Source organism: Etheostoma cragini, chromosome 1 (assembly GCF_013103735.1).
Source record: "Etheostoma cragini isolate CJK2018 chromosome 1, CSU_Ecrag_1.0, whole genome shotgun sequence".
Classification (NCBI taxonomy): Eukaryota; Metazoa; Chordata; class Actinopteri; order Perciformes; family Percidae; genus Etheostoma; species Etheostoma cragini.
This window is the reverse complement of record NC_048407.1, coordinates 32765369-32791622: the sequence shown is the minus strand read 5'-3', so window position 1 is coordinate 32791622 and position 26254 is coordinate 32765369. Positions and strand designations below refer to the sequence as shown.

The 26254-nt window shown below is 41.1% G+C and overlaps 1 protein-coding gene across 10 annotated transcripts in view; it reads left to right on the top strand.

Moving 5' to 3' along the window:
* Positions 1–275: 275 nt before the first annotated feature.
* Positions 276–26254, top strand: part of herc1 (HECT and RLD domain containing E3 ubiquitin protein ligase family member 1) — a 67345-nt gene continuing 41366 nt past the window's right edge. For 6 of the 10 annotated variants that reach the window (XM_034897017.1, XM_034897179.1, XM_034897324.1 and 3 more), the window contains exons 1-25: positions 276–495; positions 5277–6253; positions 6800–6895; positions 7180–7374; positions 7541–7852; positions 8246–8342; positions 10990–11133; positions 12123–12250; positions 12572–12716; positions 13132–13303; positions 13788–13922; positions 14145–14310; positions 15298–15423; positions 16768–16989; positions 18490–18642; positions 19189–19321; positions 19733–19924; positions 20480–20704; positions 20873–21046; positions 21149–21263; positions 21377–21497; positions 22378–22549; positions 23609–23948; positions 24936–25056; positions 25569–25662. In XM_034897017.1, the coding sequence (XP_034752908.1) occupies positions 5303–6253; positions 6800–6895; positions 7180–7374; positions 7541–7852; positions 8246–8342; positions 10990–11133; positions 12123–12250; positions 12572–12716; positions 13132–13303; positions 13788–13922; positions 14145–14310; positions 15298–15423; positions 16768–16989; positions 18490–18642; positions 19189–19321; positions 19733–19924; positions 20480–20704; positions 20873–21046; positions 21149–21263; positions 21377–21497; positions 22378–22549; positions 23609–23948; positions 24936–25056; positions 25569–25662 (4729 nt within the window). In that variant the 5' untranslated portion in view covers positions 276–495; positions 5277–5302. The remainder of the gene's footprint in view (positions 496–5276; positions 6254–6799; positions 6896–7179; positions 7375–7540; positions 7853–8245; positions 8343–10989; positions 11134–12122; positions 12251–12571; positions 12717–13131; positions 13304–13787; positions 13923–14144; positions 14311–15297; positions 15424–16767; positions 16990–18489; positions 18643–19188; positions 19322–19732; positions 19925–20479; positions 20705–20872; positions 21047–21148; positions 21264–21376; positions 21498–22377; positions 22550–23608; positions 23949–24935; positions 25057–25568; positions 25663–26254) is intronic. The other 4 variants (XM_034897774.1, XM_034897680.1, XM_034897412.1 and 1 more) reach the window with 2 other exon arrangements.

Below are 26254 nucleotides of genomic sequence, written 5' to 3'. Positions count from 1 at the left end.
GGACAGGGAGACGGACAGGGAGACAGACAGGGAGACGGACAGGGAGACAGACAGACAGAGAGACAGACAGGGAGACGGACAGGGAGACAGACAGACAGGGAGACGGACAGGGAGACAGACAGACAGAGAGACAGACAGGGAGACGGACAGGGAGACAGACCGACAGGGAGACGGACAGGGAGACAGACAGACAGAGAGACAGACAGACAGGGAGACAGACAGGGAGACAGACAGGTCCCTGGGCTAGGGCTGGGTCTGGGGCTCGTGCTCGGTGAGGGGTTGGGTCTGAGCAGACTGCTCCCTTACAGTGGAAGCTACGGGAGAGGCGGTCGGAGGCATGGAAACCCATACATGGCTCTGTCTCCTTTCACATTAACATTATCGAAGCTTAGCTACATATATACATACTGCAGTGTTCGTGTTAATGCAATGAAGCAGAGTCAGCTTCTTGTGTAGGCAACACACAAGAGGGAGGAGGCCTTTGACAGTTTACTGGTAAGCGAGCTTTTTATTCCAGCTAACGTTAGGAAGTCTAGCTAGCATGCTAACCTGCTATGATACAGCAGATAGCTAGCTAAGCTAAGCCAACCCAACACTGGCTCAAATAGCTCCCTTAATATGTTGGCTTTTTGGACAGGTATGCGTGCTATTATGACTAACGTTACGTAGGTTATTTATTAGCTTCCTGTCATTTCTGCACATTAGGGTGTCACGTCTCCGCTTTAGGTATTTTAAGCTTTCTTTGCTAGCTGAGTGACGTGAGGAAAGTTAGCTGACGGTAGCTAGCTAACGTAAACAGTATTGTCAGTTGACAGTCGCGTAACAAACTGCCTTTCTAGCTAATCTGACACAATAAGCAGGTTAGAAACCTTCTTCTGTTTACCACCCTGCTGCAGGTGTCGTGGTACTAGCTGTTTTTCTGTCATATGCCGGTTGTTATGTATCTGCTAACAACCTCAGCTAAAAACAATTAAATGAATGTTAGCATGGGCCGTTGATGCAAAGGACTTGTCCATTTTAGCTAGCTAGATGCTAACAGCCTATAATCCCACTATTCTAAACAACTGCAGTGTTTACTGTAACCTTATGAGTGTGACTGTCAACCAGCTGTCAACACGAAGGAGTGTCTGAAGAAAGTCACTCAACTTCGCTAGCTATATGAGCAAAACATGCACAAAAAATGGAGGGGGGCAAGCACAAAATGTTAATAATAATAATAATAAACATGATGCGTGTATGTATACAACAGGATGATGATTTTACAGTAGCTCCAGCAAGCTGTAGTCAGAGGTGGAAACTACTCCGATCTTAAAAGTAGCTATACCACATTGTAGAACTACTCTTGTAACAATTAAAGTCCTTCATTAAATATGTTCCTAAGTAAAAGTACAAAAGTATTAGAGTCAAAATACACTACTATAATGTAAGTTACTCTTCTTTCAGAATGGCTAATATCAGAATCATATTTATAATTATTGATGCATTAGGTGTGATGTTGCAGCTGTAAAATTTGGAGCTATTTCAGTTTTTATAAATAGGCTAGGCTACTATAGCAGTGGTTCCCAAACGTTTTCAGTTCAAGACCCAAAAGAGAAATTTGGTGTCTCCCCGGGACCCAAATTTACAAAACAAAACCATGAATTTAAGTGTATATGAAGTATATTTATTCCACTATAAAAGTAAACAAAAACAGAAGAGGTCTCTATTCTCCTTTCTGGGTCTCCCCCCTTTCTCAACTCATGTTCTCATCCCCTCCCATCATCCCTCAGTACCTACACCAACATTTGTTTAAATAATGCTGACTTGAATTTAATGAGATGTATGTGGCTGGATGAAGATATCAACCAGCTGATCTAGTCTAGGTTCGGTTTTTGAAAGTGCCATTCTGAGCATTTAGTCTGTTTAGTCAATTGGCGACCCACTAAAATGGGTCTGCGGCCCATTTTGGGTCCCAACCCTAAGTTTGGGAAACATTGTACTATAGGATAACTACCTATAATCACCTTGTAGTCTTATCTAAACAGCTGCAGTGTTGCCTGTAACCTTGTCACTGAAGGAGTGGATGAATAAAGACACTTACCTTCACTATAACCTGAAGACGCACCAAGAATTGAGGCAAGCACAAAATGTTAATTAGAAATCCAACTTCTTGCAGAACGGCATTTATTTTAAATATATATAATTAGCTATATGTGTATTTCTATAAATGTAGCTTGTGAATTTATCACCAGGATTTATAAATCAGCATTATAATTTATTTGCTAATTCAGTTTTGTTTTATTATAGTTATTATTATGATTTGTTTAAGTCACTAAATGTATCAAAAGTGAAGGTAAAAGTGCAATATTTGCCCCTGAAATGTAGTGGTGTCGCAGAAAATAGAAATACTCAAGCATAAGTGCCTTAAAATGGTACTTAGGCAGGGCTGGGTTGAAAATAAATCCACTGAGAATCTCTTTTATATCCAAGCAAAGTTGGTTTTGTAACTGACTGTCCCTAACCTAATTGGTATTAAATCTGAAATGTAGCCTACATTATTTTAGTAAATGAACATAGTCATGATCCTCCACCCTTGTAATGAATATTCAAAAGTTCTTCATGGCATGAATGAGTGTCTTGACCTGCACACTCACACACTGAACCACAGCCTCAGAATCCATTAATTAGCTAAGGAGGCTTTGGTAAAATGCATTGTATATTCTGTGTAAATTGGTGCAAATCTGTGGTGTAAATATGTGGTTCTGTATTACATACTGCGTAGGCTTTGTATATTGACATTCTGGATGGATCAGGTAATGCTCGCACTAGACCTTGAATTTGGCTTGTGAGGCTTAGCAACTGTATAGTGAGAAAAAAGGCTGTTCTGTTTCTTTATTGGCCTAATTTCAAGCCATTTCCCTTTACAATCAAATCTACAATGGACCAATGCATGGTGTGATCAGTAGGGCTGGGTATCGCCAATGATTTCCCAATTTGATTCTGAATGACAAGGCCCAGATTCAGTTATATTTCTAGCTAGGTTAGGCACATTTCAGTTAAAATACTCCAATTTTATTCTGATATAAAAGAGATTCCCTGTAAATTATGCAAGCAAGAATAAACCCTCAAACATTTTTTTAAACACACCAGGTAAAAAAGGCAAATATTAAAAGATCACTTTTGGGATTTTTATTAATCGACATTAGATCCCCTGAAGAAAGATCGATTGTAAATGGAATATAGATGATTTTAACCCAGCCCTAGTGATCACGTCACCTTCTGAATCCCTTGAGATTCGCCCACTTGGTCAACACACTGTTGTAGGGTTTTGTGTGCTTTAACCAGGAATGTTGCTGTTTTGGTTAATTTACTTTGCATAGGATTTTCAAAAATCGCACAAGTTGCTGAGCCTGAAGTTGCATGCTACTGTATTTGACCTTAGATGTTAAAGCCAGTCTCATAATTGGCAGAAGTGTGTTTGTCGGCAGATCCATCGTCTTGCCAATCCATATGCAGTTAACTGCTTCCTTCCGTGATTATTTCACTTAATGTTTACAACTCAGATAGATCAATGCAGGTGCTCTGCCTTAATGGGGTTTTATTTCAGCTTAAACATAATAGCCTGCAGTTTACATTGATTAAATGAAATATATGAGGCAATTTATCTGGGATTGGTTAAACATGAGGTGTTGATTAATGTCTACGGCATTTTTTTATAAGATTATTTTATTGGGCTTTTCCCTTTATTTGATAGTGACAGTGGGTAGATAGGAAAGGGGGAGAGAAGAGGGGGGGGTAACACGCAGCAAAGGGCCGCAGGTCGGATTCGAACCCGGGCCGCTGCCAAGGACTGGGCCTACATGGGGCGCACGCTCTTACTGGGTCAGCGTGAGGTCGCCCCAGTATACGGCGTTTCTAAATGTTGTGCGTTTCATGGATTGTGTAATATTTGACTTTTGGAAAGCTATTGCACTTTTTGAACTTTAAAAAGAGTGAATATAGTGAAAACACAATGAACTGTGACATTTACTTTAATACTTTCCCAGTTAACCATTTTGCATTTCCCTTTAGAAAAAGACAAAATAAGACGTTACTTGCAGAATATAATGTGCAAATAATAGTTTTTCTCGATTACATTGTTTTAGTGATTATTAGGAGCTGAAATCACGATTAAAATTAGATTCATTGCACATCCCTAGATGTACTGGCTTGCATTATATTGATCGTTCCATCTTAAGGTGCATATTTAATGGGCCGACAGATAGTAGAAACACTCGTCAATACTCTCATTAGCTTTATTGTCCTCTGTACTGGCAATAAATATACTACATTTATGGTGCAATCCAGAATAAAGGTTAATGCTGGTGAATGATTATTGCTGAACTTTAGTTTTTAGTTAGTTTAGTTTTTTAGTTTTAGCAGACTTGGCACAAACTTAAGTTTAAACTTTGTCAGAATTTATTGAGTTACTGATTACTCATCATAACTTTAGGATAAGATTTACATCCAATTCTTCCACAAGAGAATGCCTGTTGGGTGTTTTATACACGTCTAGATGGTGGGTTGGCCCTAATTTTGAACCAAAACACACAAAGCAGTAGGGTTGGCAACAGAGAACCGGTTCTAGAGTCCAAATGGTGCTAAATTTGCACTTTCTTTAAGAAGATTGCTTGTTGTTTTGACTGATCGATTCTTCAAAGCCCAGTTTGGACTTCTTTGACCTGTTATGCACAAGTCAACAACACGTGAGGTTTTTACAATATGGCAGACCGGAGTCTCAAAAGTATGGCGTAACTTCACAAATGACAAAAATAAGCAAATAAAATGTAATCAATGTGCAAACATAATTTTGGTGCAATTGATAATAATACTTTGAGTAACATAATAAAGCATTTGTAAATCTTTATTTACACTGAGAGCAGTGATCTTTTTTGCAGAACCCTCATTTACTAACATTTTCAGTCAGCAGACAGTCCTCTAAAGGTGAAATATAAATAACCTATTTTCTGTTTTGATATATAATTTACCCTGATTGCCACATAGATCTACTATAAGGAGAATATTTGTTTCTTTATATTGATTCATGGGATTATCCAGTGAAGAAGCTGTGATAATTGGTTTATGTTGACATCTTGAAGAATATTGCACACTGGAAACTATTGATATTCTCAAACTGAAGATTATTGATTTTTCTATCTTTATGTGGCACTTTGAGAAAAGACAGCATGTAAAAATACAAATTTCTGTCCACAAGCTTGTTGTTAACATTTAACATGATGTTCATTCATTGTTTTCAGGACTGATGGCTCCAGAGTGACATGCCATGGCTTTAATGATCCCCCCGGTGAAGCTCAAATGGCTGGAGCACCTAAACAGCTCATGGATCACGGAGGACAGCGAGTCGATAGCCACGCGGGAGGGAGTCTCGGTGCTCTACTCAAAGCTGCTGGCCAACAAAGAGGCTGTGCTGCTGCCCCAGCAGGTGCTGTGTCTGAAAGGCCCTCAGCTTCCAGACTTTGAGCGTGAATCCCTCTCTAGCGAGGAACAGGAGCACTACCTGGATGCTCTACTCGGCAGCCAGCTGGCCTTGGCCAAGATGGTCTGCTCGGACTCTCCCTTTGCTGCTGCCCTGCGCAAACGTGTGCTGGTGCTCCAGCGCATCTTCTACGCACTTTCCAACAAGTACCACGACAAGGGAAAGGTCAAGCAGCAGCAGCACTCTCCAGAGAACAACTTGGGTTCGGCTGATCTGCACTCTGTCAGCGAGCGGCCACGCTCCAGCACCGATGCCCTCATTGAGATGGGAGTCCGCACGGGCCTCAGCCTTCTTTTTGCTCTCCTGCGCCAGAGCTGGATGATGCCTCCTCCGCCGAGCCCAGGTGGAGGTCCCGGGGGCAACATAAACTTGTGTAATGACGTCATTCACACAGCTATTGATGTGGTTAGCTCCCTGCCACCCCTCTCTCTGGCCAATGAGAGCAAGATCCCGCCAATGGGCCTGGACTGCCTGGCCCAGGTCACCACTTTTCTGAAGGGGGTGACCATGCCAAACTCTGGGGCGGATATTTTAGGGCGTCGGCTTGCTTCAGAGCTTCTGCTAGGGCTGGCTTCCCAGAGGGGGTCCCTGCGCTACTTGCTGGAGTGGATTGAGATGGCCTTGGCTGCATCAGCTGTGGTCAGTGCTATGGAGGAGAATAAGGTGCTACAGAACCAAGAAGGGCTCATCGGCTATGATTGTTTCATGAACATCCTCATGCAGATGAGGCGGTCTTTGGTAAGTATCCTAAAAATTACTTGCCAGACAGCAGCAAATGTGTTAACCTCTGATTACATCAAAGACACAGCAGCCTTGACAGCCTTCATTGCTCTGAGCTGTCAAATTGTCTTGTTTGTCATGCTCTTTCTATTTTGTATTATTATTAGTATTACTTATTCAACAAAATAGTTTTTGTCTCTATGGAAAACTGTGGAAACGGAAGAAACTTAATGTAAATAATGTTCAGGACATAAACAACCCTTAAGGTGTGAAAACTGAAACCATTTCCTGGACACTGCTCATTGGAGACCATCAGTAAAGCATGATCTGCATCCTGCACCCACCAGAGTTGTTGCTTATGAGAATTCTCACGAACCAAATACAAGCATAATGTCCTACGCTTTCTGACTCATAGAAGTTATTTAAGATTTTTCAAAGATTTTTGGTTCTCTGAGGTTGTTTTTGGTTCTTACCACATGTAATATTGTGTAGAGAAATGAATGTTTCTTTATTGTGCTAATGTATGGTCTAAGCATTGATATGTTTATGTGATTGTCTCCTCAGGGCTCATCAGCAGATCGCAGCCAGTGGAGAGAACCCACACGGACCTCTGATGGCTTGTGCTCACTGTATGAGGCAGCACTCTGTCTTTTTGAAGAAGTAAGAAACATTAACAGGACTTTCTAGCATTATACTGTATGTACAGCTCAACAAGCCTATTTGATAGAGAGATCGCCTTCTTTAAGGTCCACGTTGAAAACTGTAATACTTCTCTAAGTTAATAATTAAACTAATGTGTTTTTTGTGTGTTGTGCTTATTGTTACTTTACTTGGAAGGATAAGGAGTAGATGTAATGTTGAGGAACATATCAGACACAAGGGATTATTCTAAAGAGAGTAAACGTGTCTGGGGCGGTTCTTTTAATCGTGTCCTTTTCTTCCAGGTATGTCGAATGGCATCAGACTACTCTCGCACCTGTGTCAGCCCAGAGAGCATACAGACCAGTGAAGCACCCGTGGTGTCTGAAACCTGTGAGGTGTACGTATGGGGCAGTAACAGCAGCCACCAGCTAGTGGAGGGTACACAGGAGAAGATCCTGCAGCCCAAGTTGGCCGCCAGCTTCGCCGATGCACAAACGGTAGGAGAAAACTGTTAACATGTCCTCTGTAGAGCTGTATGTCTGCACATGTTAAGAGATGTGTTAATATATTGGAGCATCACTCCATAGCATACTGCGTTGTGTGAGAATGCTGAGTCGTCTTTCACTACAAACAGACACACAACTTCTCCTCATTTCTCTGCAGATTGAAGCAGGCCAGTACTGCACTTTTGTGATCTCATCGGATGGCTCAGTGAGGGCCTGCGGGAAGGGAAGCTACGGCCGCTTGGGCCTCGGGGACTCTAACAACCAATCAACGCTCAAAAAGCTGACCTTTGAACCCCACCGTGCCATCAAGAAGGTGTCGTCATCCAAGGGCTCGGATGGCCACACGCTAGCATTCACTACAGAGGGTGAGGTGTTCAGCTGGGGTGACGGTGATTATGGGAAGCTGGGTCACGGCAACAGCTCCACACAGAAGTACCCCAAACTTATCCAGGGGCCACTACAAGGGAAGGTAGGGTCCCACCCAGTACACCTTGACACATGGTGTTGTATTTACATGGTATACATTATAGCTTTTGATGTTTGAAATCCAGTAATAAATTTAAAGCAGCCGTGAGTAGATTTTTAGTGTACTACTTTAGTTTAATTTTCAATTTTTATATAATCTATTTTTGCAGCAGAAACTTTATGGCGTCAAAATTGTAAAAGAGACTTGTGCTGTTAAATCGCAATACGTATCAGCTGAATATACAAATGCAGATGGTGAATTTTTATGAGTTTCTTATAGCTGCTTTCTCCTAGGCCAACTGTTTTTAAAATGGACAACTGATGGACGTCTCTTTGCTTGTGCTTTTACTTCCATTAATAAAGTATGATAATGTGGATGGCTTATGTCTTGTGTCAGGTGGTGGTGTGTGTGTCTGCTGGATACAGACACAGTGCTGCAGTCAGTGAGGATGGAGAGCTGTACACATGGGGTGAAGGAGATTTTGGAAGATTAGGTAAGTTGCTGAACCACTTAATCCCTAAAATAAAAAGGATCTCTTATATGCACCTGTACTGTGTAATAGTTCCCAGTACGGCTGAGCTGATTGTCTTGTTTTGGGGCTTCATAGTTTCCATACAGTTTATGATCACTCCACAAGAGGAAGTGTTACCAGTTTAGGTGGTTTAATCTAACGTTTCACACTTCAGTTAAAGGAGAATTCCGGTCTGTTCTTTGGAAATGTGGAGGTCTGTCAGTAGAGAGAAAAACTGAACCATTCGGTGGTGTCTACACCGCGTTATCCTCCTGCTAGAGTTAACACCCAACAGGCTTAAACAGGGCAAGTTTTAAATGTGCTTTTAGCCTCTAAACATTTCAAAATGTCATTAAAAAAGTCTACCCATGTGCAGTGATTCCTTCTGAGTGAACACCGTGAATCTGACTGGTGTAGATGTGAAAGAAATGCATGAAAGTTGTGCTAATTCAGCTGTGTTTAGTTCCTATAGTGACAGTGCTTTGGGACCATCTTACAACACAGAAAAGAGATACAAACATATTTTTAGACAAGTTATAACTAAGTTAAGTTTGGAGACACTACCTTATTTAATGATTAAATTGATAGCCTACATATTTTTGTTGTATCTCTTTTCTGTGTTTTAGTTTGTAGACGGTCCCTAAGCTCTCTAACTGCCTCTCAACACAGGAACTACACACAGCTGAATTAACACAACTTTCATGCATTTCTTTCATATCTCCAGCAGTCAGATTCACTGTGCTCACTCAGAAGGAATCACTGCACATGGGGGGGGGGGGGGGGGGGGCTTTTGATGACATTTTGAACATGTTTAGAGGCTAATAACTTTAATTAATTAATTTAATTTAAAACTTGCCCTGTTTAAGCCTGTTGGGTGCAAACTCTAGCAGGAGGATAACACGGTGTAGGCAGCACCGATTGGTTAGTTTTTCTCTCTACTGACAGACCTCCACATTTACAAGCAACACAGCTATGTGTTGAAATTGACCAGAATTCTCCTTTTAAGGCTGGGATGGTATGGATATTTTCTTACCGGGGTTAAAGAGCAAGAAATTCTTGCGGTAGTGCAGTAAACCTTAACAATCTTACGAGTAAGTTAGAGTGAAAATGGTAGGGTAACTTAAGTGAGTGATGTCAGTGCCCGTCTGATCTATTGTCCATACTGCCAGTAAAATGAATGGCGTTACCACCGAAAAAACGTCGGCCTTCCCTAACAACGTATGTTGTAGCCCGTCAAGCAGCTGAGCAGACAGAGAGCAGACTTGGCAGTTCACAAACTTTTTGCTCTCTGTACCAATATATAAGCCGCTCTGTTTTAGGCTACGAGACACGCATGCAGGCTGAAATTCAACTGTGCCCTTTTATCAGGATAAAGCTAGAAACCAAAGAACACTCCGCTAGCTGCTAAGCTAATGTGCAATGGAAAACACTGCAGCTGTACCTCAGCTGACAATGGAGAAATGTCAAGACATTACACAGATACTCCCGCATTTAGGCCTAATAGTCAACACGCGATGGGATGTTATTATGTGTCATGGAACATTGCACTCCACAACTCGCCAAAGGTCGGATTTGCTCCATTTTTTTATGATATTTTTTGTTTAGAAAACCTTGAATCCATGTAAGACACAATGTCATCAGACACACTCCATGTAATGAAAATCAATCAATCCATGTCATTAGACATAAAGTACAAGCATGTTTTTTTGCGGTGATGACAAACTCGGACCCGCGGTAGGCGTCACATGACCACGTTAATGTGGGAACCGTCACAGCCCTAATTTGTTTTGCAGAAATAGATTCTTGAGTAAGACTGGAAGCTTGTCTTGACACATTGTTTTTAGTTAATTACTGATAGCTTTCAACAATCTGTTGTGTATTTGTTAGGGAGTGACAGGTTTTTAAATCTGTCAGCTTTGTTATTTTACTACATGTGTCCCCTTCATTATTCATTCTGAATCAAAGTTGGGACATCTTCTGGTTAAAATGTTTGTAGATTCAACAGAGTCTCTGGGCTGGTTCGTGGTTCCAGACTTTCAGGAGTTGTGACATGTTTATCTCTTAAACAGTAGCACTGTACACATTGTACAAAGCCTATACCTGCACAACTAAATTAGATTTTAATGGGACCTATTTGATGATTTTTCATATTTTCTGTCACATATATCATCTTACATTGTTGGATGTTCATATTAAGTTTGCATAGCACAAAAATTATAAATTACCTTCAGAGGAATTTATAATTAATGCAATTTATAACAACTGTATCTTTAATTGCGCATGCATTTTTAACCAATTGTTAATGTAATGCCCATAGCACTCACCAAATGCAGCATGCAGACAAACAAAGTAGTCAGGAGTAAAGTAGCTGGATGTTGGATCTCTATAAAGAGCTGATCAAGGCATGGATTTAGGACAGTGCCATATCCTGTTACATTGATGTCCGTCAATATGCCGCTGATGAGCGAGCAAACTGTACCTTCTGTCTTACATACTGTAGAAAACTATTATATTTTAATATGTTTGGGTGTGGTATGCATGCCAGATGCAACAGTCTGTGTTACCCTTTTCCACAGTTGTAATTTCCATGTGTAAACAGCCTGACCTTTTTCATTGCTTGGGAATGCAGGTCATGGTGACAGCAACAGCCGAAACATTCCTACCCTGGTTAAAGACATCAGCAATGTGGGCGAGGTGTCATGCGGGAGCTCCCATACTATTGCACTGTCAAAGGATGGACGCACCGTGTGGTCCTTTGGAGGAGGGGACAACGGTGAGTAAACCCTTCACCATGACTTTGTTGTTAAAGGTCATTGAAATCGGCATTTTAAGTAGGAGCCGTATTTATACTGAACAAAATTGTAAGCACTTTTGTTTTTGCCCCCATTTTTCATGAGCTGAAATCAAAGATTAATGACTTTTTCTATGTACACTAAAGGCTTATTTGTCTCAAATATTGTTCACAAATCTGTTTTTCCCAGGGCTGTAGAGTGTGTTTTGTTTTGTCATGGTCCAAAAAATTGTGGAAGAGAATCGTGATATCAATTCTAAGCAAAGAAATATTTTTCCCTGAATCGTGCAGGTCTAGGTGCGGGTAACATATTTTTTCCTAGGTCGCACCGATGACCCTAACGTCCTCGCATCTTCTGCCTCTCCACAAACGAACAATGTCGTTTATATCGATATGGTTTAATGTTGCATTACATGACCCATTTCTTCTGTAAAGCTGTGGCTGTCCTCTGCAACAAGGAGAGACACAATGCTTTTGACATTTGTCCACAGTTTTAATTGTTATTAACACAGCTGTATATTGTTACGCAAGAGAGGCAAAGCTGTATTTGTACCCGTGTTACCACTGGTAACTCTGCTATTGCAGTTTGGAGGATTTGATGCTAGTGAGTGTGGCAAGCTAATAATCCTGCTGTCTAATCAGCATCTTGATATGCCACACCTGTGAATTGGATGGATGATCTCAGCAAAAGGAGAAGTGCTCACTAACACAGATTTGTGAACAATATTTGAGAGAAATAAGCCTTTTGTGTACAAAGAAAAAGTCATAGATCTTTGAGTTCAGCTCATGAAAAATGGGAGCAAAAAACAACGTGTTGCGTTTAAACGTTTGTTCAGCGTACATTTCTACAGTACATGATTGCAGTTTTTTTTATTGTATTAAGTTTTCATTGTGTCAAAATATCAAACTGTTCACTAGAGTGTGATTCTATGCTCATACAGTCTAAAGAGAGACCATGTGTTGTTTTGCAGGAAAACTAGGTCATGGTGATACCAATCGAGTCTACAAGCCAAAAGTAGTGGAGGCCCTGCAAGGAATGTTCATCAGAAAAGTGTGTGCAGGAAGCCAGTCGTCTCTCGCCTTAACCTCCACCGGACAGGTAGGACACCACTTCTGCATTTGTTAACCAATTCAGAATAAAAGAAGTGGCTTGTTGAGGAAAACATGGAGCCTTATAGTTCTTGAACATTTGTCCCAGAGAATAAAATTCATGCATTAATGCATTCTTTCCAACAGCTGGTTGGACTTTTGCAGTCAAAGTCAGAACTTGTTCTACAACGAAACTCTTATTTTATGCATTTGTCAATGATATAGTCTCATTGTGTTCTCAGCTAGATAGTTTGAGGACCAACATAAAATACTCTGCAGCGTGAATAGCAGAAACCATCTGCTAATGCTGAGTCCTGTCACTTGTTTTTAGGTGTATGCTTGGGGCTGCGGTGCCTGCCTGGGATGTGGTTCTTCTGAGGCCACAGCACTCAGACCCAAACTAATCGAAGAGCTGGCTACCACCAGAGTGGTGGACATCTCCATAGGGGACAGTCACTGCCTGGCCTTGTCACATGGTAGTTCTCTCCTCCTTTTTCATGCTTGTTTGTTTATATGTTTACTCATGTGCAAAAAATACAAAATAATGTATAGATAAACAACAGGAAATTTAATGAAACGGTACCAAAAAAAAATCAGAGAGGCCTTATATACTGTATATGGATGTGTGTGTGTGTGTGTATGTATGTGTAAACCAAAGACTAGTATAGAAGAGTGGCAACCTCGGTGTTTAACACAGGTCTTGTTTTCTTAACCTCTCTGTTTGCATGATGCAAGTAGCATGATGTAACAGCAAATACATAGACCATGTTTGTTTAAGCTAATACTTCAAAGTTCATATTTAGCTCAGTGCAGTACAAACCTGCCTAACATATTATTAAAAGGTGTAATATCTAATATTGTAATATGTTTTTCTACTCAACCACCATCCAGACAATGAAGTATATGCATGGGGCAACAACTCCATGGGCCAGTGTGGCCAGGGGAACTCCACAGGGCCAATCACAAAGCCCAAGAAGGTTGTCGGCCTGGATGGAGTGGCTATTCAGCAGATCTCAGCCGGCACTTCCCACAGCCTGGCGTGGACAGCCCTGCCCAGAGACAGGTCAGTTACCATCAGAGTAGCGAAGGTAGCATTGACCAGAACCTGCGTTTTACAGGAGATATTAACATAGCGGGGAGGGAGGGGGAAGGCGAGTGCTGATGTCACAACATCTGGGCAACTTTGTTTAAATGGGATTGACTACTGTAAGTCAAAGGTCAGTAACTGCATGTAAAAGTACAGCTTCCCCCCCCCCCCCCCCCCCGTGTTAAAAATACCTTTTAACTGATCAGATGTGTGTAAATAAGTAAATACATTTCTCAAATGAGATCCCCGGTAATTCTAGTGCAGTATTAATAGGCCTATACTCTGTCTAGATTCATTCAATGATACATATTCCTTTACCTAACCTCTTTTACCCTTGTAATGTGTCAGAAAGCCGCACACATTTTTGTATTAACAGGTCAAATTTGACCCTATCACCATATAAGGGTTACCCATGAAGTATTAAAGCATACGTTCATTTTAACTCACCTTGGCTCTTTAGGCAAGTGGTGGCTTGGCACAGGCCCTACTGTGTCGACCTCGAAGAAAGTACCTTCTCCCACCTGCGCTCCTTCCTTGAGCGCTACTGTGACGGCATCAACAGTGAAGTTCCTCCTCTTCCGTTCCCCTCATCCAGGTAGGTGCACACAGCCTGCAAAGCCACCATCAGAGACAGAGAAGAAAGATTTAAGACACTTTATTTCCACATGTGTATTGCTTGCTATACATTTTCTCATGCTGAAACCCCTTTCCTTCTCAAATTTGGATTGGTGTCAACTTATAAATATGCCTAGATACATGCTGATGGAAAAAATAACTCCTACAACTTCTGAATAATTCATTTTTTATGTATTCGCAGGGAGCATCATAACTTCCTCAAGCTGTGCCTTCGGCTTTTGTCCAATCATCTGGCTCTGGCTCTTGCGGGGGGCGTGGCCACCAGTATTTTAGGTCGGCAGGCAAGGCCCCTGAGGAACCTGCTCTTCAGACTGATGGACTCCTCTGTGCCAGATGAGATTCAGGAGGTAAGAGAAAAGTAGCTGTACTGTTGATCACGGGGGGATATTCTTAGCATAGCAACACACAGATATTACTACCAAAATAAACGACGAGGCACAATAAAAAGTCTCAGAAGAGTGACCATTCTCCAGTAAGAACAAAGTAAGATTAAGTTCTCTGGACTGATGAATAATGAGGCTTCAAATTGCAAATCTAAGATACACTTTAAATTAGGGGTTCAAAAATCCATGCCCAGACCCAAAATGATCCGGGAAACGTATTGCCTGTAAAGATCTTGTTCTTTTTTTGGGATTAGCAGAGCGGACATTAGGACAGTCATTTATTCAGGGTTCTGCAACACTTTTTAAACCAAGGACCCCTTAACTGAAGAGAGACGGAGCAGGACCCCCTACTACATATATCGTTAAAAAATGAAGTTAAACTGGGCCTACAATAAAGTGTGGGGCGGCCTTAAGCCTTCATACATACCCTTTGTAGTGCACAGAATACTAAGCTTTTAAATAATAATGTCAGCATCCATCCATCTTCATCTGGTATCGGGTCGCGGGGGCAGCAGCTCCATTAGAGGACCCCAAACTTCCCTTTCCCGAGCCACATCAACCCGCTCCGACTGGGGAATCATGTCAGCATGGTTTTATAAATCATGTTTTAATGTTAATGTGTTTAACATGTGGGACAGTGAATCCTCAGGATGAACTGTATCTGTGGATGGCTACCTTAGTGACTACTTTACCTACAGGCCAGTAAGCCAATCATCAACGGGGATTTATGTTTGCTAATGATATGTTGGATTCATGTTAAGACATTCTAATCTTTTTTTTAAACTTTCAAATATTAACATAAGTTTGGAGGCCCCCTGTTGAAGATCTCTGCATTTATTAAAATGTCAAAAAGCTCTGAATCTTTTACGTTACCCGGAGCAGTGACAGTATGTGTGTATGTGTGTGTGTGTGTGTGTGTGTGTGTGTGTGTGTGTGTGTTTGTACCATCAGGCGGTGATTGAGACTCTGTCAGTGGGGGCCACCATGCTGCTCCCTCCATTGAGAGAGAGGATGGAGCTTCTTCACTCCTTGCTGCCTCAGGGCCCTGACAGATGGGAGAATCTCTCCAAAGGACAGGTACCCGATGCTACTTATTACACAGACATGTTAGGACCCGTGTCCCTGGATGCACATGCACAATGATTAGCAAGATTATTATTTTGTGAACATTAGTAGAGACATAGATGTGTTACAACTGAGAAACTAATCTATGCACTTTTTCTAGAGTTTGTATCCCACTTATATAATTTTTATGCATTAGGGCTGCAGCTTTCGATTATTTTAGTAATCTAGTATTCTACAGATTATTCCATCAATAATTCAAGTAATCGGTTAAGAAATATTATTTTATTCAAGAGCAATAATATACAATAGTTTGGTTTAAATCTTGGAAAAAGCAACATTTTATTGCCTACATTGCTTACAATATCATTTCTCAAAAAACTAAACATTAAATTCATTTAAGTGCCATAATACATTTTCTGAAATGCAAGAACAACCTCAAACTAAATTCAATTTAATTAAATTTTATTTATAGTATCAATTCATAACAAGAGTTATCTCAAGACCCTTTACAGGTAGAGTAGGTCTAGACCACTCTCCAGAATTTACAAGGACCCAACAGTTCTAGTAGTTTCCTCCAGAGCAAGCAACAGTGGTGAGGAAAATCTTCCTTTTAGGCAGAAACCTCGGACAGACCCAGACCCAGACCCAGGCCCAGACCCAGACCCAGGCCCAGACCCAGACCCAGGCCCAGACCCAGACCCAGGCTCTTGGTAGGCGGTGTCTGACGGGCCGGTTGGGGTTAGTGGAAATAACAAAAATAGAAAAAGAAAAAATTCCTACTGGCTGTTCTACAAATACAGATGCACGGAAGGAAGACATTTCAAAGTCTTTATTAAGGAGCTGATTACGTAACATTTTAGTAGAATTTTACCTTGTACGATTTAATGTGACAAATAAAATTGATTTATTGAGAGTCTAAAAGAGACTAATTCTCATAAAATTGCCACTATATAACGGCATCAGGGTCACAATGACGAAGGGGATGATTAGTAGTGAAAGGTAGGACTAGTACTCGTACAGGTTACTGTCTGAAGGGAGGAGCTGAGGACAGGGAGGGAGACCTGCAGGAAGAGAACTGGATTTGACAATTCTGGCCTCTTTTGGCCCTTTCCAGAGAACTGCCTACCCTCAGCTTTAGCCAGCCACCGGCTGTAGCCTGATGTTTAATGCAGAGATATGAGAGTGATATTGATATTCTGATCTAAGTCTTGGCAAGAAGGCATATTTTCCTTACATAGGAATAATTTATGTTCATTTATTGAAATATTCCTCACGTGAGGTAAAAAACTTTCCTGTTGTTTGGTCAGGTTTTTTAAGCTCAGCAATCTTATTGACATGTATGTGTTTGTGCCACAGAGGATGCAGCTCGACATTATCCTGACGAGTCTCCAGGACCACACCCACGTGGCCTCGCTCCTGGGTTACAGCTCTCCTGCTGATGGCCCTGAGGTACTTTCTTCTGGCCCGAGCTTCACAGCCTCCCCAGACCCCACATACAGCACCACAGCAGGCCACCCTGACACCCACCTGGCTGAGATCCTAATGAAGACGCTGCTCAGGAACCTGGGCTTTTATACTGTAAGTGGATGTTTGGCACAGCTCCATCAAGGAGTATAGCATTATTAGTGGGATCATTATGATCCATTTTGGATTAACAAAGGCAGACTTTACACAGGAAGGACACCATCAGTGAAATCCACATATAAAAGCAGCCTTGTGATGCTCTACCACCTCTCCATCTACCTCTATATTGGAATGCAGGACGCAGAGCCCGACTCATATATAATCCTTTGTTATTTTCACCTGCTGTCTTTTTTCCTGGCACAGCAGTGGCTTGTTCCTCTACCTTATTCTGACAGACAGCATTTTATTGATTGTAAAAAACGCACACACACACACACACACACACAGGTTGTTTCCAAGTGTCTGTGATCATGCAGGCCTGAGCAGAATGACGATTAGACTGCAAGGCTTTCTGCATTTGAGTCACTTGTTTTGGACTCATTGCCTCCCCGCTGTATTTTTGCTCTTCCTACTCCTTTCTTAATCTATATAGCCCTTCTTTTTGGTTTTTGTAAAAATCACGAATGGAAAAAAATACATCGAGGTTAAGAAAACAATTCAAAAAAAGCCAATAATGATATTTTGGTGGCCTAAATGTGAATAAACCTGGAATTCAGATCACAAAAGCCAGGGGTGAAATAAAGCGATGATTCTGTGTAACTCAGGAAACTCTAATGTAATATTCACCCTCTATAATTAGCTCATGCCATCTATTGAAGAACATAAAAAACACCATTCCAGTTTGAGAACAAATCTAAAAATAAACATTTTTAGAAGGACAAACTAGCTTAAGGAAAAACCAAACAGGTACACTTTAGTGGCTAATTTGAAAGGTATTGCTGAATCTGGCCATGAAGGTCATTGGGTCCAAGGCTGCTTTTAATTCAGGATCCATTTATTAGCTCTTCTGGAATTTTTATAACCAGCTATATAATGATGGCGAAGAATAAATTGGGGCTTGCTGAAGATTTTCTGCTATGAAAGCGCTTTGGAAACGCTTTGGATGTTAATCACAAGTTTCTCACAATAAGATATTAAAGTGATTCTTTGGACAACTGTATAATACTTGCTGACATCATAAAGTCAATTTTAGAGTCCTGCGATCAAATTGAGACAAAATAATATCCATCTATTCAACACGATCTGTACATTTATATAAAATCACAAAAAGCATCCAAAATATGATTTGACATTGTTTTTTGTAAGATCTTTCAACTATTCTTATTAAAACATGACTAATTATGAAGTGGACATTTCAAAAGAGGCATATCATAAAGATGTTGGTAGTTAGTAATATTTGCTGCAATATTGCAATATCTGCATCATTGATACAGGATTATTGATATATTGATCCAGATCAATGTGTCGTTACACCCCTAGAAAACATCCTTCCTCAATTCCTTTTGGCTACCAGTTATATATATTTCATCTCTGAAGATACATCTTAAACCTGCAGTAACTGTCAGCCCGTAGTTGTTTCTATCTGACTGATTTGTGTGTGTTTGTGTTGTGCAGGATCAGGCGTTTGGTGAACTAGAGAAGAACAGTGATAAGCTGCAGCAGGGCCTGTCCTCGTCAGACAGCAGCCAACCAGCTCACCTCCACCAACTGCTGTGCTCTCTGCAGAAGCAACTGTTAGCATACTGCCACATTAACTCTGTCACTGAGGTACGGACACTCAGCTGTGTTTGTTCATGTGCAACCTGTTCAAACACGTTTTATTGTGTGGAGAATAGTGTTTACACAATAAAAAAGTCTCCATGGAGTTCTTGGTCCAGTGCCATTTGTGACTTATGCCTTCAAGCAACACTGGTGGGATTACATCATGTTTCTGTTGACCTGAAAGGCAGATGCCCCATGATGTTGATGATGAAGTTGTTTACTTCTTATTGCCATCTTATTTCACAACTCACATGGTCTTGTTCATGAGGCGTAAAATCAATGGCTCTTGAAACTAAACACGTTTTTAATAACTGATGCATGAAGCAAAGTAAATCCTAGTTAGATGGCTTTTCTTTCTTTATTTGAGCTAATTTTCGATCTAATTGAGTGAATTTCGGTGGCTGCGCATATTCATGAATCACAGTTTCGAAAGTTTGTATTTTCAGGATCTCATACTCTTTTAAGACCAGAGAGATATTTTGAAAAGCCACTTCGTTGTTATTGGTAAAGATGAATTTTACAACATTATCATCTTCATGTTTTTTCTTGCAGAACTCCAGCAGTGTTTCTTTACTCCACAAGCATCTGCAGCTCCTGCTGCCTCACGCCACAGATATCTTCTCTCGCTCGGCTGCTCTGATAAAAGAGAGTTCCTGGAACGGAAGCATACGAGAGAAGCTACAAGGTGAAGAGGAGCAGTTCATCTCTTTTGCAGCATGGCTGAAATGCATCTTCCTATCTCACTGCGTTGCTATCTTAACCCTCTTATTCTCCGTTAGTTCACTTCTGCCTGTTCATCATTAAAAACTTTCATTATTTCTGTTTTCATGTTAAGGCCCAAAGTCACTTTAGTTTAAACTGCATAAAACAACATAAATAATTAAGGTTTTCTAATTTGACATTAGCTATAGGGTAATAGAGTCATGGTGAATGGAAATGATAGAAATAAGAAGAATTACCCTACCAACCCTTTTCTTTCCTTTTTCACTTCAGATCCATAACAAGTTCTCATAAATATCTAAAATCAGTTTCTTTGTTTTCGTCAGTACCAATGTTTAAACCCGCAAAAAAATGATTATGTTTCTGTGATCTCCAGATGTGATCTACGTGTCAGCGGCAGGCAGCATGCTGTGCCAGATAACCAACTCCCTGCTGCTGCTTCCGGTGTCGGTGGCGAGGCCTCTGCTCAGCCACCTGCTGGATCTGCTGCCTCCTCTGGACCGCCTCAACAGGCTGCTGCCTGCTGCTTCCCCCCTGGAGGACCAGGAGCTGCAGTGGCCTCTTCATGGTGAGCATGACACAAGAAGCTTCTCAAAGAAAACCTTTATGTGCATCATACTGTCAAAACATCTGCTGTGCAGCAACCTTAATTGAAAGTTTATTCATTAGTTTTTCCCCAAGCTTTTAAGTTGGCATTGTAATACTATCATTTCATAACAATATTAGGCCTGGTTTAGCTTTCACAATATGTCACTTACAATCACTATCACTTACTAAACAATAATGTAGATTGCTGCTGTTTGTGGTGTTTCTGTTTGAATGAAAATTAGGTTAAACATATGTTGCTCATATGTTGAACATATGCCCTCTTCAAAGATTTAACATCTTAAATTTAGCACTTTCTCTTTTGTCCTAAAGACCGTTTGGTTTGTTAGTAGGCCACACATTTAATTTAGTGGCTATACATTAATACATGGCTGTAACTGTAGAGGTTAGGGTTTGTTTCTGTTGGGATCTTTGACATTTTCACTCTTCAAATCAAAAGTTGTAAAGCTCTCAATATCTAATTATTCCAGTAGAACTCATGCTGTCCTTATTCCACTACGCTTTTCTAACTTTTCAGGTACCTCTGACTTTGCCGAGCCAGCGTCGGGAATGTCCCTGCCCCAGCCGGCCCTTTCCTGGGTGTGGCTCGTGGATCTGGAGAGGACTGTTGCCCTGCTGGTGGGCCGTTGCCTCGGTGGGATGCTGCAAGGAGCTCCCACCTCACTGGAGGAACAGGATACTGGTTACTGGCTGAAAACACCCCTCTTCAGCAATGGCTTGGAAATGGATATCCCACAGCTTGGTAGGGAGTGGACAGATACAGTAAAAACATAAGCACTAGAATAAGCTTTCCTAAATGTTGTGAATTTTAATTCCAGCGGGATATTTTGTAGGTGAATGTTTCTCCTTTTGCTCTTTTTTTTCCTTCCATTATTCATTTGATGTTTTCTTCGTTTCTTGTGTCCTCCAGACACCTGCATCAGCTCATTACTGGAAGCAGCACTGTCCGGTAACGAAGAGCAGAAGCCCTTTGACTGCACACTGCGTCCGGACTTGAGCCTCCTGGTGGATTTAGCTCTGTGTTCCTCTAAAGAACCCGCCAACAGCCTCTGGATCAACATGCAGGACTACGCTATGAGCAAAGGTCCTTTAACCTTTTGACTAGGCATATCATGAATTCTATAATCTCTATGCTAGAGGCACTCGTCTAGAAAAGTATCTGACTGCGCTGTATATTCTGTTGCAGACTGGGACAATGCGTCTCTCAGTAATGAGTCCCTGTTGGACACCGTGTCCAGGTTTACGTTAGCAGCCCTTTTGAAGCACACAGGGCTGCTGGGCCAAGCCTGTGGAGAGGGCAGGTACTGTAACTTAATATTTATAAAATGTCAGCCACAAGGTTTCCACACTGTCTAACAGTGCTAGTCTAAATTAAACGTTCCATGTCACAAGTATGTTTTTATTTTCACATCAGGTACCAACCATCTAAGGCCCTTGCAGAGGTGTATCGTTGTGTTTACAAGGTACGAAACCGCCTGTTGGCCTGTAAGAATATGGACTTCATCCAGACGAGATCCTCTTCGCGTGAGAGGAGAGTGAGTAAACAAAAGTTGCATTTTGCTAATAAAGAGTCTTATAAACTACTTGGCCTCAACATTATCATTTTCTAATAACATGCTTTCTTTGCTAGTAGGTGCTTTGTACTTAAAATATGAATGCTAATTTTGCCAAGCCTTGTTAACCGTTTAACGGACCAGCAGGCATCTACGTCCCTGTTCAAAGGCACAGACACACTTTCTTGAATTCTGTATTTCCGTCTGTAGACAGCTGGGAAGTTGTACCGATTGCTGCTGTCAACGGAACGTATATCAAAGTCTGTCCCAACTACAGCTACCTGCCAGGTTGTCAGCTGTGTGTCTGCCTGGCATACTCTGGGTGTAGGACGACTGATTTAACCCGCCGATCCTCTCCAATAAAGTGGCATATGTTACAAAGCTCTCAGCTGTGAGCATCGTCCAGCAGCAAGCCACGAACAGATCATAGAAAAGAGCTTAAAACGATAAGAAATAGATTGTATTGACTTTTGTTTCATCATGCAATAAAGATTCTTTTTTTTAATTTACTTTTTATGATTTTTTTTTAAATCCCTATTTAAAATATGTCCTATATGTCCATTAACACTTAAAGGTGCCCTGCCACACAAAATCGTTTTATCTTGCATGTTTTTGAAATATGTTCGGTCCATATGTGTTTGTGTTATGTGGTGAATGTGTGTGCAGGCTTTCTATTCCACACTAGAATGGCTTGAAACAAGGTAACCAAGATTGAGTCCATGGTAGAACTACAGACATTACCACAAAGTAATGAAATAGGTGTGGCAGGGCATCTTCAAGGGTCAAATATTAATATCGCTATTATGAAACTACATTTTTTTTCACATGCACTCATTGATGTCATTTGATTACACTTTGTCAGATTTCAGACAATCAGGACTCTCTGGACATGGACCCTCAGGAGCACTCGTTCACACGCACCATCGACGAGGAGGCTGAGCTGGAAGAGAGAGCCGACCGCGAGAGAGAGGAGGGCCATCAGGAGCAAGACGATGAAGAGGAAGACAGGGAACACGAAGTTATGACGGCTGGAAGTAAGTACACATGCTTGGAGTTGTTCATGTTGTTTATTTCAGTGTGCTGATCATTAGGTACAGTGTGCATTTTTTCAGTTCATTTAAGGCTTTTTTTAATCTTGCCTGCTCCATTGATTCACTCGTCTGCTTTATGGCAATTGTTAAACTGGTTAAAATGCTAAGCAATTGTTTTTAACTTTGTTTGCTTGGCGCTGTATCCTGTTGAATGTTTTGTCATGTTGGGTTAGTTCTGGTTAAAGTTAAGCTCATTCACTTTTCCAATCCGATGTTTTATGTAGGAGTTTATAATGGTTTGGACATTAATTTAATCATATACAGGAAGTTTAGTTTTGAATTCAGTGAAGATCCTAATTGTTTTTTATGACAAAACATTGCAGCTAATTAGCCAATGTATATACAGTACATTGATTAGAAGTGTATGTTATTCAGTTGCGGGCGGCGACTGTAGCTCTGACAGGACTCCATGGTGCGTTCAGGTGCACCTTGTTAAAAAAAATGGTGCACTCAATCGTACTTTGTTAATTTTGAGAAACTCAAACTATTGTTATAAAGTACTAGTGGCTCTTATTGCGACATTCGAGTAATTTTAATAGCGCACAAACAACCCTCAAATTGATTTAGAGTGTACTTTTCTAAAAATGTCATTGTGTGCTGGTCTCCGATGTCGTCAGCTAACCTCAGCCAAGCAACAGCAATTCCAGTGACAATAGTGAAACAGAAACAAGTTACTGGAATTAAATGAGAGCGCCAATTTTGGAAACATCTAGCCATATCACAGCCCTCTACAAGGGAATATATAACATGAGTGACAACCATACGCTTTTCATTGTTGTCATCCAACAGTTGGCTTAAAATGCGCTAGGACACTTTTTGACGGGTTGCATTTGCATGTGCGTTGGTAACGAACTTTGCACTCTAGTAAACTTTGAGTGTATTGTGCGGCTGCATGCTGCTTGTCCTCTAACCCGGCTACTTGTGTGTGTGTGTGTGTGTGTGTGTGTCTGTGGTTGTGTGGGTGTTTGCTTTATTTGTGTATGTGCATCTTGCACCACACAGAAATCTTTCAATGTTTCCTCTCAGCGCGGGAGGTAGCTCGCAGTCGGGATAGAGAGCGGGCCAGCAGCAGCACAGGCCTGGGCTCTGGCTCTGTTTCTAGGAGCGGAGGAGGAGGAGGAGAGGAGGATGCCATTCTGTCTCAGGAGGGGAGGAGGGGCAGTACAGGTCTCGCAGAGGGCCAGGACCTGTACACAGCAGCCTGTAACTCTGTGGTTCACCGCTGTGCCATGCTGTTGCTGGGGGTAAGCCCTGTTCTGGGTGAGATGACCAAGCAGAATCCGGAAGAGGGCCAGACCCAGTCAGCCACTGGAACACAGGATTGTCTGAGCTTCATGACCAGGTCAGAGTGCTTTCCACCTGCACACAGGGCAGACAGGAGGGAGGGGTTGATTAATCAAAACTCAAATCTCTCTCAAACTCATGTGTTGACAGATTATAAATCAGGTTTCCTCTTTATTGTGGATTTTGTGGTGTAAAACTATGTCTCTGCTGGAGGGTCAATCAAGTCAGCTGGTGTCTGAGAAAAGTTCATTATTACCTTTTCCTCACAAAATCACCAGAAACTGTTTCAATGTTCATATAGGCATGTGGTTGTTGTTTTAAACATGGTAAACCTTTCTATAATTCTTAACAAATAATACTAAAAAAAAGTTAAATTTTTATAACAACACTCGCATGCCTAAATGAGCACTGGAACAGTTGTTGGTCACTGTGATTGTAAGAGATCCTCTCCTAAAGCAAATCCAAAGAATGAGATGGGGGGGGGGGAAAGTCTGCAGTTCTCTTACTGTAAATGCTGTAAATGCATTCTAAAGTTCAGCTAAAGCTAATACGATTTCCTGGACAGTGATCACAGCAGAGAGTTTTGTGACATGCAACTTTATTTGAGAGGATTGGCGGGTTAAATGAATTGTCCTACACGCAGAGTATGACAGACACATAGCTGACAACCTCGCAGGTGGCTGCAGTTGTTACACAAACTAAGTAGGTATTTTCTAAAGTTATCCTCTGTAGTGCAGAATTTTCTGTTTGTGTTTTGTCGGGCTTTTTTTTCCCCGAGCTAAAGTGGAAGAATAGTAACACCAATGGGAAAAAACCTCCTTATTGTGGCATCTTTAATATAAACAGATATGTTAACCGATTGTAAACAGTAGGTAAAAGGTGATATATTATGCTTTTAGGGGGTAAAATAATTTTTTTTCTTGTTAGTTTGGTTACTTTTGTATAGTGTTGCATTGGCGTGACAAAGATGATGAATTAGTTTCTGTGATGTGTGTTTGTGTGTGTGTTTGTTTGTGTGTGTGTGTGTGTGTGCGTGTGCGTGTAGGAGTGAGAGTCTGAGTGCAGAGAGCCGCTCAGTGCAGAGCAGCCCGAGTTACAGGCTGATCAAGTCCAGGAGCGAGTCTGACCTCTCTCAGCCCGAGTCAGACGAAGAGGGATACACTCTGGTAGAGCAGACACACTCATTCACACACTTATACTCACTGGAATTATTATTATTTACTTTTTTGTGAACAACTGTTTATTGTACAAGTGCACCAATCAAAGGAAAATTAATCAAAAAGGAGCTTCATGCTCAATCTTTTGTTTACGTCGTTTATCAAGAAAATTTTGAGCTCCTCAAATGGTGAGGATTTGCTGATTTTCTGTGATTTTACATCATTGTGAAATGAATATCATTGGGTTTTGGACTGTTTGTCAGACAAAACAAGCAATTTGAAGATATCCACATTGGTCTCTGGGAAGTTGTGATGGTCATTTTTCACTTGATTTTTCTATTAATAAATAAACTAGATACATAATTACATGTATGATTATTTTAAACAAGATTCAAATAGACTTATGTAAATGCAGACACTGTGGAAAAAAAAAAACCTTCACAATCTTTCTGTGTTGAAGGTCTGTGGACAGTCATGTTGTAATTTGAAAGCTACATCTTTGTCTCTGTTTTCTCTTTCAGAGTGGAAGGAGAAATGTTGACCTGGACTTGGCTTTCTCTCACAAAAAGAGAGGTAATAAAGATGTTAAACAGACAGATCTGACTAATGTTGCGAGTAAGTATAATACAGGTCATCAATCATATGTTACTCTTGTCTCTCTGTCTTTTGATTGCTGTGGATAGTTTATTTACTTCTTTTGGGGCAGTTGAGCCCCAAACACAAGAGGAACTCCAACCAAGTAAACGATGGCATGTTTATTCCTCTTGTCAGCCCGTACTTTCATCCCTGTGATGCTCCTCATTCATCTCTCATAATGAGGGCCTTGTTTTGAGCGTCACTTCAACACACATTTTTTGCCCTCTGCACTGATGCATAGACCTCAGAAATAGTTAAGGAACATACAGATGTGCCTGTTGTAACAATAACAGCATCTTCTGCTTGGAATGTGTGTTATTCTACACAATGAAGGCTTATTCCATGTGAAAAATTTGATTTGTGAGAGTTTTCATGGAGTTACCTGTTGCAATTAAGAACAAATCATCAGTACTGGTTATTAACCTCAGTGCTCTCAGTTGTTATATGGAAACACCAGCTCTGATTATCATTTCACTTGTCAACTGCAGCATTTTTACCTCAGTGGGTATTGGAAACTCAGTGCGCCCATTAAAGATGAATCCATAATGGCTGATAAAGGCTTGTGCCCGCA